General features: G+C 36.9%; 1 protein-coding gene across 1 annotated transcript; it reads right to left on the bottom strand.

Annotated features, from left to right (window-relative positions):
• Window positions 1–7,238: 7,238 nt before the first annotated feature.
• CAC2 (acetyl Co-enzyme a carboxylase biotin carboxylase subunit) lies at window positions 7,239–17,865 on the bottom strand. Its single transcript, XM_086601725.1, has 17 exons — window positions 17,713–17,865; window positions 17,563–17,631; window positions 16,494–16,819; window positions 15,943–16,084; window positions 15,061–15,159; window positions 14,727–14,783; window positions 11,846–11,917; window positions 11,500–11,589; window positions 11,342–11,401; window positions 10,592–10,777; window positions 10,385–10,477; window positions 10,220–10,301; window positions 9,888–9,994; window positions 9,150–9,225; window positions 8,519–8,565; window positions 8,367–8,429; window positions 7,239–7,707 (listed from the first exon to the last, which is right to left on the bottom strand). The coding sequence occupies exons 2-17, from the start codon at window positions 17,614–17,616 to the stop codon at window positions 7,651–7,653; spliced, it is 1,611 nt and encodes a 536-aa protein (XP_086457851.1). The 5' UTR covers window positions 17,617–17,631; window positions 17,713–17,865; the 3' UTR covers window positions 7,239–7,650.
• Between the last annotated feature and the right edge of the window lie 792 nt (window positions 17,866–18,657).

The raw sequence follows: 18,657 nt of genomic DNA on the forward strand, positions 1-18,657 counted from the left end.
AATGGCTACTTTCTATTCTAAGCTATCTACCCTAATTCTCTACTAAATAATCTACCATTAACAAAGAGCTAAGCTTTTGTTTTTATACATCCAGATCCAAAAATCGTGCATGGGCTTGGAGCCATGTTTTGGGCCAGAGAATCAGGCCCAAAACCCAATTCTTCAAATTCAAAAGGCCTCTTCACTAGATTCGGCTTCAACAGACTTTTCGTCCACTTCTGCTCCTCTGATTGGGGTCAAGGCTTGGACCATTAAAAGCTCTTTCCGAGCCGGTCGTTTTGACATAAGGTAGGCCCAATTCAGTCTCGAGTCCAAAGATATGGCATTCGAAGTTCTCACGACTTTTGCTCATTTATCTCGCTAAAGTGGCACATTTATGCACATAATGGACTTTGAAGCCTGAAATGCATAAAAACACGTAATCAGTATTAACTCTTACTTATTATTCACATAATTGGTCTAATAGTATGATTATTAAGGGGTTAAAACTACAGTTTTGGGCTCTTATCAAGTATTATAACAATACTTAGCCCATGATAACCATTTAATCCACTCGTGGGGCTGAGAACTTGTGAAGCATCGCAAGTACATCTCCACCGTTCAGTTCACCACTTCGCTTTGGCCATCAGTTTGAGCGTGGTACGCTGAACTATAATTAAAATCAGTTCCATTCCGTTTAAATAACTCTGACCAAAAGATACTTGTGAATGTTGGATCCCTATCACACACAACTGTCCGTGGCATACCATGCAGCTTGAAAATATTATCAAAGAAAACTCGCGCAACACCAATTGCCGTGTACGGATGTGAGAAAGGAAGAAAGTGTGCATATTTGGACAGCCTATCAACAACTACTAGAATAATAGTTTTCCCATTAGAAATAGGCAGACCATTAATGAAATTCATAGAGATGTCCTCCCATACCTGATTTGGAATAGGAAATGGCTGAAGCAAGTTGTTCTGGTTTGTGGCGTTGACAAACATCACAAGCAGCAATGAATCCCCAGATATGTCGTCTCATTCCTTTCCAATAAAAAGTAGCTAGAACTCTTTGAAGAGTTTTTTGATAGCCTTCATGGGTACTGTTGTGAAATTGTCCTAGGATATCTTTAAGTAAAGAAGAATTTTCAGGTAGATAAATTCTCTCTTTAAAAAAAATAACTCCAAAATGAAATTTCCATGGTCCTACCGCCCGTCATCATTGATCGTTGAATGAGGTTTTGCAATCTGGAATCGGTATGTACTTCCTCTTTGATAGCTTCTAACCAAATTGAGGAACAGGGATGAGTAATAGCTGCAAGTTCACTTTTGTTTTTCCTATCTTGTGCAAAACCATTTCTTCTAGAAAGAGCATCTGCCAATCGTATTTTCCTTTCCTTTTTGTATTCAATAACAAAATCAAATCCCATCAGTTTGTACAACCATCGTTCTTTGAGCTCTGATAATAGTTCTTTAGGACCACAAATATTTCAAGCTTTCTGTTGATCAGTTCGAACCACGAACTATCTTCCTAATAAGTATGGACGCCACTCTTGAACAGCCAGTACCAATGCTAACATCTCCTTCTCATAAGTCGACATCAACAAATTCTTTCCCTGTAATGCATGACTATAAAATGTTATAGGGTGGTCTTGCATTTGAACAGCACCAACACCCGAACCACTAGCATCACACTCGACTACAAACTGGTTGGCAAAGTCAAGTAGAGCTAATATTGGAGCTTTTGTCATGGCTTCTTTTAAGCGTGCAAATGCTTCTTCAGCAACTGGTGTCCATACAAAAGAGTCCTTCTGTAACATTTTCGTAAGTGGACCGGCGATCTTACCGAAGTTTTGGACAAAATTGCGATAGTAACCAGTCAAACCAAGGAAGCCTCTTAATGCCTTAGGTGTGGATGGTTTGGGCCAGCTTTTCATCACTGCAACTTTATTGGAATCCACGGCGACACCGGTAGCAGTAATTATATGACCGAGGTAGTGCACCTCACTTTGACCGAACTGACACTTCTCTCTTTTAACAAACAACCTGTGGGATCTTAGTATAGCCAATGCAATCTGTAAATGCTGAAAATGCTCCTCCCAAGACTTGCTATATATAAGGATATCATCAAAAAAATACTAGAATGAATTTTCTCAAATGATCTTGAAATACCTCATTCATCAAAGCTTGGAATGTGGATGGTGCATTAGACAACCAGAATGGCATTACTAAGAATTTGTAATGACCATGATGAGTTTGAAAGGCAGTCTTTGGTGTGTCATCAGCTACCACTCGAATTTGATAATAACCGCTTCGGAGATCAAGCTTTGTAAATATCTTTGCCCCATGTAGCTCATCTAATAATTCATCAATTACCGGTATAAGAAACTGATCCTTGATTGTGAGCTTGTTCAAAGCATGATAGTCAACACACATGCACCACGACCCATCATGTTTTTTTACCAAAATAACTGGTGAAGAATAAGGACTATTGTTAGTTTTGATCACACATGTAGAGAGCATCTCGACCACTAGCCTCTCTATTTTTGTTTTATGATAATGCAGATAGCGATAAGGCCTGACATAGACTGGTTCACTACCTGCCATCAAGGGAATTCTGTGATCTTGTTTTCATGGAGATGGTAAGCCCTTTGGCTCATCAAATACATCCTGAAATGCCGTCAGAATCTACTGCAATTGTGGAGGGTGATAGCCAGCCTTAAGCTTAGGAACTGGAGTTTCGAGTGAGTATAATTGAAGCAATACTCCCTTCTTGCACTGCTTTGCTTCATGGCAAAACCGTAAGTCTCCAACTAGTTTATTAGCTGGAGGATTTACACCTTGCAAGAGTACTTCTTTTTCTGCTACCTTAAACTTCATTTGTAATTTTGTGAAATCCCAAAGAATAGGACCAAGTGTACGCAGCCACTAAGTGCCTAACACAATATCATTGCCTTCTAGTGGAAGCAAATAAAAATCCACAAATAAAAGTACTCCTTGTAAATTTAACTTAACGTTTGTGCACTTACCTTTACTGGATAATTTATCACCAGAAACCACTACAACTTTAAATTTTCCTCCTCATTCAGGCTGTAGGCCCACCTTGCTAGCAAAAGTTTCACTAATAAAATTATGAATACTTCCTGAATCTACCAAAATAATAGTCGTCACATACCCAATGCCACCCTTTATCCACATTGTTTCTGGTGCCCGAGAACCCGAAATTGCATGCAAAGAAATCTCAGGCAACTCGCTCAAGCCTTCATGAATAGTGTCATCCTCATTCATAATTATATCACCATCCTCTTCATCATAGCAACTTTCTATCACAAATAACTTCTTGCATCGATGCCCCGGAACAAATTTCTCGTTATAATTATAGCACAACCCCTTATTACACCGCTCTTGTAATTCAGCTTGTGATAATCGCCGAACCGGAATACTAGCACCGTTACTTGCAGTGTCTCTGTTAGATAAAAAAAATTCGTTTTGATTCCCCTATTGGTACCGGTCGCCGCTATGATGAATCTCGTGCTTCATACAAACGAACCAACCTAATTGCTATAGATAATGAGTTCAGTCTTGCATCTTGAATATCGGTTCTAATCGAAGACGCAACCCACTAACAAAGCAATTCACTTGTCGTTCTTGCGGAAGATGCCCAACCTTTGCAAGGAATTGCTCAAACTGAGCTTGATATTCTTGTACAGATCCAACTTGCTGTAATTTAGCCAGGTCGCCGAAAAAGTCGCTAAATGGATTGGGACCATAGCGAATAAACACGGCTAGTTCGAAGTCTTCCCATGTTATGACTGTCATCTCCTCCTTCAAAATTTGGTACCACAGTTAAGCAGGACCCTCAAAATGGAAAGCTGCAAATGACACACGTTCTTCCAGAGGAATGTGGTTCATATGAAAAAACTCCTTCACCCTGTATAACCAGCTGCTTGGGTCATCTTCACCGTTGTAACACGGAAAATCCAACTTCACAAACTTAGGCGCGTATGAATTGTTTGACCTATTGTATTGGGAACCACCATTTATTCTATACTCACCATTCTGCCCAATGGAAACTCGAGTTGGTAACTGGGAATTTTCTCCAACTTCTTTAGCAGGCTGAACAGACATTCTATCCATACGAGCATCCAATTTATCAAACATTTCGTTCATTCGGTTCATGAGATCTGATTGGCTAGTTGAGAGCTTATCCATAGCTTGCTCTAAGTGCTCTATCTGCTGGTCCATCCCTAAGCTCTAATACCAATTTGGTATGTACTGAGGGTTGTTCTTCTTGTTTTTGATAGTACCTATGGTGTAATAAGAGAATTAAGATAGAAAATGGATAGAGGCTTATTAAGGAGCCTTGACCTCCGGTTAACACAGTGTGCTAAAAGATATTAGATGATAACTTGTTTTTTTATTCATGACTTGCCTTTTCTTATATAGGCACTTGATTACAATATCTAATGTACTCAACCCACCCAATAAGGAAAAGAAGTTACAACGTTCACTTCCAGAAGACTAGGTCACTACTAAGTTTACTTCAACTAGGACTCAACTACTTTAAATACTCCTAAACTCTAGGAGTTACATAACTGCTTCCAGATGACTTATTGTAAATAATAATAAGGAAGTGATATAGATAGACACGTATCAGATTTTCTTCTCCCACGTCATATCAGAACTTGAGCCAAAGTCCAAGAGCTTTTTGGGGACAACTGATTGGTATGTTAAGCAACAGAGCGAGGCTAGATAGAGAATGAAGCAAACATTCCATGCTGTCGTCAACTAATTGCATAGACTCTAATTTTCTTATATGCGACCCTGATCGTCAGCAATGTGCTATTTCATCCTCATAAAATCTGGTCCAGGACTAGATAATTATTCATGCTCAAATGTATAAGAGGGAAATATCTTGCATATGTATGAAACAGGGCCGGCTCTAAACTTTGATGGACCTTAGGCGAGTCTCTTTAATGGGGGCTATATATATTTTTTTTCTATAAGGTCTTTTATAGAAATGGTCGTTGGGCCCAATGTTTGAGTGGTCTGTTGCAATTATTGGACTGGACTGGACTAAATCTGCTTGTAGTCTAGTATGTATTAGGTTAGATGGGGGCCCTAGGCGGCTGCATAGTTGGCCTGCCGACAGAGCCGGCCCTGGTATGAAATAGACGGTTCAATATCATCCGTGATAGAACTTGAGTAGGCCAGCAAATAGTTTCTCTTGTTTAAGACCCTTGATATAATTTCCTCTGCTTATGGTAGTACTTGTTTTATATCATTGGTGGAATGAACACTACATCACCTTGCAATTGTGGGCAGTGCCAGTATAGAGCATTTTGTCTAGTAAAGAGAAGTGGAAGCGCCTCAGTATAAAGATTGTATCACAGGAAATTAAGTAATTATACGTGGCATAGATCAATCCGATCTTGCCATCATCATCCCATGTTCCCTGTCGTTGTTCAGCTAGTAATCCAGTCCTATGGAATGTCACCTCCATTGTATGGCTTCAGGAGGCCCATTGTACCCTAACCTACAGCCTCGAGGCTTGTTTGATCCCAATGACACTATACTATAATAATATTAATCCATACTATAAAAAACGCTAGGTAGGCAGTAGTCAGGCGGTGGAAGAGCGTCTAGCATCTAGATGGGCTAGGCGCTAGACGGTTTTTTTTTCCTATATATAGTAATACACACATATATATACTACAAGAAATGAAGAAAATCATTTATCATAACTCAAAAAATAAATACAAACAAATATATTTATTACAAAAATGTGTAATAGTTGAGGACTATTGACTTTATATAAAAACATACTCTTTGTTATAGTGGCATATAATTTACATTAGACTTAAGTTTTTAAACTCATTCAAATTTTAAACCTACACGGGCCTTTATTTTTCGACATTTAATCATTCTAAAAAAAAAAAAAAAAAAACTGAACCGCCTAGTCGGTCCACCGATTTTTTAAACGACTAGGGCCTAGACGAGTCGGTTTGGCACCTCCTAGCGCCTAGAGACCGCCTAGACCGATTTTTAGAACAATGATAATACTATACCCTCGCCGAGTCGACTAGGAAACTTGGCCGAGTTTACCCGAGTCTATTCATGATATAACTCGGCGAGTAAATTCCCCGACTCGATTTTTGTGAACAATTCTCTCTCTTGCGTCATCTTTTAATCCACTTTATTTACTCCTTGTCTCCTCTTTTAACTTTTAACCTGCCTTCTCTTACTTCCTAATCACGCACGCACGTGGGCTCTATACTAGTTGGATTAGGATTTAAGGCCGGGTTAACAGCTGTAAACAAAAAGCTACTAGTTTCCTAATTGATGAATTCGTCATCATCAAGTTTTAACAGTATAAAACAACTCTTACACCGGTCAAACTCGTTCCTTTAATGAAGGTGATATGTAAGACCGACATTGCAATGTTTTCATCTTCCGGTAATCTTTATTCTTATAGTAACACTTCGGTTGACGAGTTCACAAAATTCTTTAGTAGCATTTGATGATTTGCATGGTGTAGATATTGGGGAGTAAGAATTTTGACAATGGGTTTTGGTGGGGGAATATCCACGTCGGAGAAGGGTCTAATGGATGTAAAACAGAGTATTTTGTGTCGTTTGGAGAAACTATCATCCTCATCATCGTCGATGTCTATCAGATGAAGAGTTCTGTAACCTTTTTTGTGATGACTTTGAGTTAGAAATTAATGACGACTCACTTGATGATATTGCCAGTAATGATGATTTTGATGATTTTTTGAAGAATAAGGAGTTTAGTTTTAGTGAAGGAGATGTGGCAATGGATGAAGAGATATTAAGACCCTGATCCAAGTTACTTTGAGTTTGATAGTATTGTGTCTGCTTATTTATTTGATACGCACTGTTCCGACTTTGGGGGAAATTTGGTTTCATTAATGTGTAGGGATTCATTTAACTATAATGCTTTTATGAGTTACTCAAATGTAACAGGCTTGTGAATTATTAAAATGCAGAGACTATATTTTGTATTCTTTTGTTATGTCTGTTTTTAGTTTCCTGTGTTCTGTTTTCCTCTTTCTTTCTTTTTCCTGAAAAACTCTAGGCACAACAATTTTACAAAACACTGATTTCAGTTGAGAGAATCAGTTAGAAGTCAACATCTTTTTAGCAGCATATCTCCTTTCTGTTCAGAGTTTATCTGCAACCTAGTGCTAAAGACAGGGCACAGTGTCAGAGTGTAACTGACCGTAAAGACTTCAACCCTAGTTTAACACTTCCGCCAGTCACTTATTATTGCTCTACTTTGAAGAAACCAGTGTAGTACCATTACAGCCACAAGTTCAAATCATCGCAGATACTAGAATATACAAACTCATTATTCATGTACCCTGACTAATACTAATAAAAGAGCTCACTTTGTGAGTATCATGGCAATCCCTTTAGTCCTTTAGATGTGTCCTACAAAACATCTCACCTAATACATAATAACATACTGAAACAAGTCCACAGTGCAGATTCTTATTCCTACAATTTTCCATACATCTGTAGAAAATATAAAAACTCGAAAAGATAATTTAAGTGTAGCCTTGAAGCGAAGATCAATCGTCAAGATTCTCGTCCAAATGTGAACATCAAACTTTCGAATATAGTCATGACTATGGCAAAAAATATTCATTTAGGCTGTTGAGCTGGCCAGTTCTTTTGCAGGTGTTGATAGGACCATTTTCTGTGGCTGCAAACACAATTATGAACAATCTCATTAGCTTTTATAGAACATTGAGAACGAATTAAGTAGCAATTTCACAATCGAAGAAGAACATTTCACTAGATACACATACACTTGATAGAGGTGCTTTACTATGTACCCCAATTGACGAGATATAATATTTGTAACGACAATTTATGATGGCTGATCCCTCAGATAGACCATAGCCTTATAATATAAACTTTATTTTAGGCCTCAAAAATATAAACTGCGTGAAGTAATATTGTAATCATTGGCTATAATACTATACTAACTCTACAACAACCAAAAACCCAAAAACAAAAGGTTAAGCTGCTACTAAGATGTTATACTTATTTATTTTTCATAACGATCTTTTTCATCATTTTGGGGATATGTTCACTGAATACCAACCGACTAAAGCTCAAAATTGAAAGTTCATGCTGACAACAGATTAAGAAACAGCGACAACCCACATGATAGAATGAAGCAAAAAAATAATCTCCAAGTTTTAAAATTCAGAATCTAGAGCTGGTGCAGTTTTTTTGGATGAGCTGCATCTAAGACATGCCTATAAATAACTCTGGCCAGATGTTACATGTGGCCTATCCAAATATACCACTGGCATTAAATTTTGCTCAACTTAATGAACTTATACAAATTCTTACCTCAGCCAACTCTTTTTCATGCTTTGGTATGAATGCAGTATCAACTTTGCCATTTTTGAAGTCCTGCAATACAAATGAACAAGTTCACATCACACAACTTCATATGGTTATGCACTTATGCCCTGTAAGACACATGAGAGAGAGAGAGAGACCTCAATTTCCAAAATAAGTTTATGATACTCAATGGTTGTGGGAACCCCTGCAAGTGAAACAAAAAATTAGGTAAACCAACTGATAGTCGAAAAACTACATCATGAAATAATTGTATTTTCATAAAGAACAAGAGAAGAAAAATGAGTAGGTTATTTTTTTCTTTGATAAAACAAAAGCAGCCATAAGTGTCCATCATTTTCGTTTTGATACAGAGAAAATGACATTTTCTTGTACTAACCATTAAGTCCAGAGTCCAATTAGGACAAAGAAATCTCAAATTTCATTCAATTAGACTACTTGATGTTATTTTCCTTATTTGATGAGTAAAGCTCAAGTCATTTCATCAATGTCACAAAAATTACAGTAGTTAACAAAAATGGGTCTCATAGCAAGATGCTACTTGAATTTTGAAAAGTGCGCTAGCCCCCAATTACACCCTCATTGCATCGCAAAGGGTATCCGAATGACCTAAAATTTTCATGAGTCACCCCTTTGAAGCAACAATTAGCACATGCCAAAGTGTAATGCTCCTCTTAATCCCTACCACTAACAACTGATAGTATAGCAGAAAAAAAGAGGGAGGGAGAAGAAGAAAAGGAAGGTAATAACTTAAGGGTTAATGTTTCAAACCTGTAATAATGGTATCATTTAGAGCTCGTTTCATACGTTCAATTGCTCTCTCTCTTGTTGGAGCCCAAACAATAAGCTAAACAAATACAGCATGCAGAAGTTAGATATCAGCGTTATCCTTTTGATTTCAGCTTGGGAAAACAGACAACAATGAGATTCAAGACCTTACTACAGTACCAGTTAAATAAGATATCATGGGAGCGTACAATCATAATTTCACTTATCACAGAACATACCATCATCATTTCTCTTTAATAGCATACAGCTATACGTGCATTCATATATTTACATGAGAAACAAACACAAGTATAGAGTGTAGACACGTACACACTTAGGCATGCAAATATGATACATGGAAATTAAAAAGACAGAATAGAAGATGCATGTAATGTGTCACATTCACGCAAAATGCAAATTCTTATTTAGTACACAACCAAAGAGAACAGATATGTGTCTACCAATCCAAGCACTGAAGCACACACAAAGAACCAAAATATAGTGTACACACTACACAAAAGCAGAGATCCAAATGAAAAAAAAAAAAAAAAAGGCTGAATAAATCCGTATATAGATGCATGCAGTGTACTGTGAATACAGGTGTATATGACATACTAAAACTGTACTGTGTAAAGGCACAAATAGATTACTATATACAAGTACAACCATGGATAATAGAAATGCATGCCTAGTTTGTACACAGCACCAAGAGCAAACACAGAGAGAGAGAGAGAGAGAGACCTTCCCAAGTAGGGAATCATAGCTTGGGGGAACCACATAATCAGGATAAACATGGCTATCCATTCTAACAAATGGGCCTCCAGATGGCAAGTACGCTGTTATCCTTCCTGTTTAAATAAATAACAGAACATGTTACTTTCCCTCAAAACTAAAGAACAGTACCCTAGTTTGTCAACAGAAAAGTGTTGCCCAAAAAGTTGTAAAAAAGTAATATAGACAAATTATTAATTATATGACTTTTAATCTTTTACTTAAGGATAACCACTCACCATGCGGTAGAACTAGGGACACATTTATAACTTTAAAATCTTTCTTTATTCACAAAAGCATACCAGGTCCTGGTCGAAATCCTTTGAATGCATCTTCTGCATTAATACGGCATTCAATGGAATGTCCTCTAAGTACAATATCTTCCTGTAGATGAAAAACAGAAATGATTCTGAACCCTTAATAAATCGATAACAAAATGAATGTACATAATGTCTGGCTCCTTCTACCTGCTTGTACCGGAGCTTCTCCCCTTGAGCTACACGGATTTGTTCCTCAATCAAATCGACGGAAGATATCATTTCAGTCACAGGATGCTCCACCTGGGTTAGTATTGCAAAAAGTGTCATTATATATTATTTACATACATATTTGTTAAACCAAGAGTTTTTTCAGAAACTTTAATCAACAAAATCAAATCCTCTGTCCAACTGTACCTGGATCCTAGTGTTCATCTCCATGAAATAAAAGGAACCCCTTTCATCCAATAGAAACTCGACAGTTCCTACACCAATGTATCCTATAGACGTTGCTGCAGCAACTGCTGCATCACCCATGGCTTTCCTTAATTCTGGGGTTAATGCTGGAGAGGGAGCTTCTTCAAGCAGCTTTTGATTCCTCCTCTGTTTAGAAAACAAGGTGAGTGCATACTATGAAGCCGAGAGTCCTAGATTTATAACATAATTTTGTATGATATTTGGAAATATTGCCTACTTCTCTGTGTATATGTAATTCATGTACAAGATTATGGCTTAGTATAATTCCACGAATCTGGCAAATAAGTTCGGCACTTCATGCCCCCCGAAGTTTATATATAGCAGCTTTTAGTAATGAAGAAGCTATAATTGTAGGAAGACCCTGAAACAGATCCAGGAGTATCTAGGCAAGAGTGTGATAGCTGAGAGTTGAACAGGAGATGTTTGACGAGAAACCGTTGAAGATATTTGCCAACTTGGGGAGGAAAAGCATGACTTCAGAAGACACACAGAATAATTTAAATACCAAACCTATTGGTTTGAAATTCCAGCTTTTGTTTCAAGTTTAACCGATATGTATATACCATCAAAATTCAAAATCAATCAGATTCCGGACTTAGTGAGAGCTGACTATGACTAGCACCTTTTAAGCCAACAAATTTCTGATTGACCAAGAACTTAGTGAAGAAAAAGGGTAAGAGTTAGATGTACCTGAATGCTGCAATCACGCTCCCCAAAGTGGACCGCATTATTGAATACGTCTGCAAGAACCTGTGCATCCAATCGATATGACAAATATCAATCACAATCTCCGCAATGCAATTGAGTAATAGAACCTGAAAAGCAACGATATGTGCCACCATAACTACCTGGAACTCAATGTGCCTCGGATTTTGAATATATTTCTCCAAATAAACTCCATCATTTCCAAATGCAGCTGCAGCCTCACTTTTTGCTTGCTGTAAAAGTAAATACGATGTCTTTGATAATTTGTCTTACATACACATAAATATTGATGTATAAAATAAACTTCAGAAGAAGCTTCTCCTTTTCCACCATTAAAAAAGTGCTAAGCCAAAATCACAGAAATAAGAAGAGACAGATCAAGGTCCACAAAACTACATACTTGTCAGCAAAAGTTTTTTTACGAATCGCTAAAAAGATCTAGCAAACAATGAAGCTTGTGATATAGGCAGTGTAATGAATGGGTCATACCTGTAACAGCTTCACAAACTCATCAGGTTCTTTAGCAAGACGCATTCCTCGTCCTCCACCACCAGCAGTGGCCTTCAAATTATTAAAAGTGTATAATGTTTGAAATGCCCATAGAAACGACAATATATTTCATGATAAAACTTTGTTACATTCAATTTTCAGTGACAAAACAAGGTTGAGGTAATACATCTCAATGGCCAACAACATTTGGATTTGAAAACATACAGGTTAAGGCTGCCACTGCCCTTCAGAAACATATACAATGCAAATACAAGATTGATATGATGAATCAGTAAGGACGGGTACTTCTAGTTACCTACTACTAGTGATTTCCATGTGTTAGAAATGAGAAACATAAGCCACATTTTAGATTTCTGAATTTTAGCTTTTCTTACCTTTCTATTTTCCTGACTTTTTAACAACTACAACGAGTTAATATAATTTTTCTTCTTGGTTAGCTTTTCCACAACGGCACAACCCGAGTGATCTGAATATGTATATTTTGATAGGAAACAACCCATATTTTCACATACAAGGATTTTCTAAACAATACTAAAAGAAATAGGACAAGAAAAAAAATGACATGACCAAAGAAGCTCCAAACCATGTCCTGGAGTTATATACACATATTCAAGATAAAATTAAAGCTGACTGAGTGTGGGAGCATACATCAACTTGAAAGACAATGCAAGTGACTATCATAATAAAATTATGTAACATTTCTAAACAGTGAGAAGTTTGGCATGAGTGAACACGAGCTCCACCCACCCACCCAGCCCCACACACACACACACACACACAATACCACCAGAGAGAGAGAGTAATTGAGTGTGTAACATATTTGTTGACAAAAACTTGATAGTTTCTAAAAATGGACAAGAAAGGTTTAAGCATGCCCAGGTTAACGCTCACAACAGAAATTGAGTTTCTTATGATTTGGCATCCCTGCGAAACTTTTGAGTGAGATCCATATACAGATATATGACATCCTTAACCCCTTGACACCCATTCTCTTATCAAAGCAATCAAGATTAGCACTGCAATTGGCTTTTTTGTTCCAGTCTGAAAATAATAATAAATAAATAAGGGTTTTTTAGACATTGGTCCTACTATTACTATGATAATTAGACTTTGGTCTAAAAATGTTGAAATATTAGTTTTTTATCCTACTTCTGCTACTTGATTGTTAGTCAACTCAGTTGACTGTGGTCATGCTGCTTGCTCTTTTTGATATGGCCAGAATGCCCTTGAGCATGCCTCTCATTAGCTGACTGGTTGAATAATTCATTACACGTGTCATTAAATGAATGGCTATTAGAATCTTAAACGTGTGGCCATAAGATTTTAGTTGATTTCGCACATCTAAAGTTTGACCCAATAACAATTGGTTGAAACAAACCCATTTAATCCCCCTCTTCTACCCGTTTCCCTCACAACTAAATAGGAGCAAAATAATCCAAAACAACCAAAAGAAACTCATCCTCGCCAACTAAATCACCCACCTACTTCTAAACTTCGTTTCTCCAACTAAAAGTAAACAAAAAACAAGACGCAACCTCAAAATTAATTTGGTTTTCAACTCTCCAAAATCCAAATAATGAATAGCACCCAAATTCGAATCAAAACCCAACCAAAATCACTACTCCCAGTTGAATCTTCCACCCTTTATTAGAAGTGTATGCATTAAATCAGGCCATTGAGTACTTGTTTCATACTGAAAACGATAATATAAACTCGATTTGAAACGGTAACTGAGTCAAGAATCGCTTGATTTGCAGTGAAATCGGCGAATTTGAGGTGATGGCAAGTTTCATTGTTTGTAGTCATGGTTGAGGCGAAGGGATAACATGCAAAGGAACACTAACCATGGTGACGGAACACTTTTAAGAGGTGGGGCGGTAGTCTCAGGAAAACGATTAGTGCATTGTCATACCTGCTGGACACTATGCTGCCTAAGGATATTAGCATAGAATTGATGGCCTGCTTCTGGTATTGGCTTTTGGAGTGGTTTTAGTTGAGCAGCCTTAATATGAGTAGTTGTTTGTCTTTGGCATCCTGTAATTTAGAACTATCAGTAGGGGCTGGCTTACTTTCCTTTGTTTTCGATTGATGTTGTCAAGTTTAAGATAGAGCGGACTTTTGTAAGAATGATCAGGATAGTCAGTATTCCATCCTCCACCAACAATAATACCTTAACTCATCTCCATTTGGTACCATGAAAGAGTATGTCATAGTAAATTTTCATTCAACTTTAACAGATCAAACATCATGAAGGTTACTTCTAGTGATTGAGATTTTGGGAGATCCTTTCAGGACGGCCAGTGCAGTGTTTTACCTGGCACTGTGTCAATGCCATTTTCTGCATTTGTAGACACTTCTTGCAGTAACTATATTTTTGCACACTATAATGTTCACTTCTTCCTACTAAATGGAATTGATAGGTTGCTAGGATAAAATGGGCAGAAGAGAGGATAAAATGGGTTTGCTTTAACCCAGTTACAGTCCTTGGGCCGAAGTTGAGATGTTTAGGGGCATTTTGGTCATATCAAAAGAGCAAGCAGCATGACCACAGTCAAGTAGCGGAAGTAGGACTAAAACCTAATATTTTAGCATTTCTGGATCAAAGTCTAATTACCATAGTAATAGTAGGACCATTGTCTAAAAAACCCAATAAATAATAATTATATAAATAAATAAATAAAATCGCGAGTTTACTAATGTACTAACCAGTGCCTAAACAGCTTAAGTTTGCTCTCTTCGTACAAATTCAAAAAGTCTTAGTGTTATCTTGTGCAGGTGGATTTAGACAATGTATCAATAAGTGTCATGTGTTTATGTTGATGCTCAAACGAAAATGATGACTGGAGGATAGATGGCATACCTTGATCATCACAGGAAAACCAATCTCGTGAGCAAGCCTGATAGCTTCTTCTGTGCTCTGAAATTGAACAAGACTTATATTGTGAGGAATGATAAAGAAATATAATAATGTTTCCACTGGGACGCTAGAATGTTACCAGTAAATATTTTTTAAAATAATAAAGCAGATCACCAACTAGATAAACCATCTTCTGCCATTTCCTAGGATGTTACCCATAAATATTTTATAAAATAATACAGCAGATCACCAACTAGATAAACCATCTTCTGCCATTTAGCTGCCTAAAAGAAGCATGGAAAGGATAAAGAAAGCGAAAACGAAGCTCATGGCCTACCTGTACCAATCCTGCACTTCCTGGTACAGTTGGAACACCAGCTCGCTTCATAGTATCTCGTGCAGTAGCCTTGTCACCCATGACACGTATGCTGTCAGGCTGCAAGATAATAACACGAGTCTTAAATTGTGCAAATACCAGGAGAAAAAGAAAAACGTACACACTTTCGTAAAAGGCTAAGTCACATTGACACGGATATGTAAGTCGGACACAGATACAGAATGTCTAACACGGATACAAAGTGCCCAATACGACGACCTATATGACGTGGGACACAGAGACACAACTAGTTAAAAAGAAAACTATTACTATTCTTTAGTTACACAGCTAATTCTTGGGCTCAAGACCTTTCAAAGCCCTCCTAACAAATAAATAAGTATGAAAGTGGCATATCACGGAGTTCTAAGTATGTTAATAGATTTTCTTTCTTAGTCTTTTGGGGTATAAGAAACCCTAGTTTGAAATTGTCGGCACAATGTGTCAGTGTATCCGACATGAGTGTTTGTGTGTCTGTCACTGTGAGTTACATGGAATTTTTTAAGAATATAAAGTGTCCATGTTACTAAGGTAATAGGTATATACAAAACAAAAAATATATCTTCTGTCGTGATACGCTGCATCTAATAATAACAATAATAATATTAATACTAATACTAATATTAATTTAATATTGTTGTTATTATTGTAATTACTACTGTTAATTGTTAAAATTATAATGAGAATTAATAGCTAACATTATTTAACGTTGATAACTTGATATATAAAGTGTGGATAACTTAGCAGTCCATAATAGAGAAACCTTGCAGTCCCCTATAATTTATACTTGGAACACTTACTTGCAATGCGGGACGAAAACTATTAGACTTAATTAAAAGTATTTACATTTGGCCCAATGAAGTTAATCCCATGCTCTCTGCACATTTCAACAAAAGTTGCATTCTCGGCAAGGAAGCCATAACCAGGATGCAACATAGTACATCCGCGACTAATAGCCGCAGATAAAACATTTGGGATCAACAAGTACCTGTGAGGACAGGAAGAAATGATTTAATAATAACAGTACTAACTTACTGCAAAAGTGAAAACTGATCATTTAAAATGAGAGACACAGAAAATGTCAAATGAGTCTACAAACTAACCGCAAAATTTTAAAAACATAAATAAGAAAGTAAAACAAAATTTTGATGACAGTGGCTTCCCCATGAAAAAAGTTTAAGGGCAAAAAAATACAAAAACAATAGAAAGGAAGAGGTAATTTTAATTGCATTGACTTATTTCCTAGGCATAGTGCTTAGTATCGATATAAAAAAAACCCAACAATGATGTAGTAACAAAAAACCGAAAGAAAGACGATTGGAAGAGACAGAGGAAAGGCAGTTGGAAACAACAAAAGAACAAGAAGATGAAGACAAAAAAGATATGAAGTCACTTACGATTGATTACTTGGTGCTTCACCTATACAAACTGCCTCATCCGCGAGCTTCACATGCAGTGCATCCTTATCTATGGTTGAGTAGACAGCAACACACGGTATCCCCATTTCATGAGCAGTTCTTATAACACGTACTGCAATCTCCCCTCTATTAGCCACAAGAATCTTGTCAGCCCGGCAAGTTGCATTAAGTGCCCCCCCACGTTTTTTAGATTTGTGGCTAACACGAGTAGCTTTAGTTCTCTGACTAGGAAAGTCCACCCCTCTTCCACCCATAAAGCTACACTGTGAGCTCTTTATTCCTCTAGCTTGTCCCGCAAACAATCCCTTCAGAAATCAATCCGAAAACCACGACTCAGAAAAACAAATATGTGGTACTAACAGTAAGCAATAAATGAAAGCACGCTCTAGCAATAAAGTAGTGCACTACTTATCATTCACTAAAAGTAATGACGAGAAAATGTTGTGGAGAATTTGATGATCATCATAATATAGTGAAAAAAGTAAAAAAACCCATTGTTCAGAAAGTACTTAAGCACCTCACAATATCTGAAATATTTGCCCTATACAATAATTGAAGTACCATAACTCTTCGTTGGCATTCACAAACAAGAGCAGGAAACAGAATAGCAAATATTCCATCTCAATCAGATCTTCACATTGTCAATGTCAATCCTTTTATTTCTGGTTTAGCAAATTGATAAGAAGGATGGTTTGGAATGTGACGACAAAAGAACCAGCTTTTGAAAAGACTTCTCTGAAAATGAATAAGCTATATTGACAGCCTTAAAAACTACAAATTGACAGAAAGTAATGAAGGGCCTCATCAGGTAAAATGGTTTTCCAATATGAACATTTTCCATCAAAACAACCATTGAGTGCTGAGAACTCATCACTGAGTCAATATACACAAGTTAAATGCACCGTAGCAGAGTACTGAAAATAATATATCAGGTAAAATTTTGAAGATGTTACAAATAAAAACATTTGATCGTATGATAAGATGCCGAGATGCCAAACCAAACACTTAATACCAACAGGAACATAATCAATAAAAAAAAAAAACTTACAGTTGTTACAGGTACATGAGGAGAAACAGCTTTGCAAACAGTAATGGAATCCATTATTATAATTTAAACCTTGAAAGAAAAACAAGAGCACTTAATTATTAGTGATGGATCTGATACAGTGTTACACAAACAAAATGTGAAATGAGATACCTTGAAAATGGGTTTGAAGAGAGACGAAGAAGGGAATGAAACGAGAGTAATAATAATAAGAATGTGTTCGATGAAAACAAGGTGAGTTGGAGATTGATTACTCCGCCTGGATGGTTGGAGTTTATGACTAGTTTTTCTTCTTTAGCTGTTAACAAAATTTAAAACAAATGTATATTGTACTTCTGGGTGTACCAAGAATAATGGTGGTCCCAGGAATTGAACGGATGTCTGTATCTTGAGATATGAAAGATATGAAAAGGATTTTTTTTTTTATATTAAAAAATGCTCCAATTTCTCTATGTGGACCGTTAGTTTTATCCCCAAATTTGAAGAAGACCTTGGCACATCACACCCAAAATTTCACAAGTCCAAGTCATCATATCTTAAATGATATTTATTTACAAAATCTTTTTGTATCAAAATTTCGATATCTTTTGGGTCCTGTATTGGGCAATCCCCAAAAAAAAAGAAATATTACAATTTGTCATATTACAAGTTTGTCATCAAAGTCCAGACCCAACAACCAATCCAACCAGTTTCGCCATAACAAATTTCTCGGGTCGTTTGAGTGTACACTCAAACGATCTCGCCATATGGCGGGGTCGTTTGGGCAGTCTCCAGGACAACATGACGGGGTCGTTTGGGGACTCTCTTGAGCGACATGGCTGGGTCGTTTGGACTTAAGAAATTCGATTTGTTTGTCACGAGTTCATTTTAAAAATTAACTTCTACTTAATCAACTCAAACTCGAACTCAAGTTTAATCAACACAATCTTCCACCCAAACTCCAAAAAAATATCAAGTTTAATCAACCCAATCTTCCACTCTAATCAAGTTTAATCAACTCAATCTTCCACCCAATCAAATTTAATCAACATAATCAAGTTTAATCAACCCAACCAAGTTTGAGTATATATTCAAACGGGACACGACTTGAATTGGGTG

This window comes from Coptis chinensis, chromosome 3 (genome assembly GCF_015680905.1).
Source record: "Coptis chinensis isolate HL-2020 chromosome 3, ASM1568090v1, whole genome shotgun sequence".
NCBI classification, from domain to species: domain Eukaryota; kingdom Viridiplantae; phylum Streptophyta; class Magnoliopsida; order Ranunculales; family Ranunculaceae; genus Coptis; species Coptis chinensis.

Excerpts from the sequence above, each read along its gene's own strand:
- CAC2 (XM_086601725.1), bottom strand. The coding sequence starts at position 17,616 with ATGGATTCCATTACTGTTTGCAAAGCTGTTTCTCCTCATGTACCTGTA. Across the intron at positions 16,820-17,562 it reads CTCATGTACCTGTAACAACT|GGATTGTTTGCGGGACAAGC; the intron begins GTAAGTTTTTTT and ends TGATTTCTGAAG. Across the intron at positions 11,590-11,845 it reads AGTTTGTGAAGCTGTTACAG|CAAGCAAAAAGTGAGGCTGC; the intron begins GTATGACCCATT and ends TTACTTTTACAG.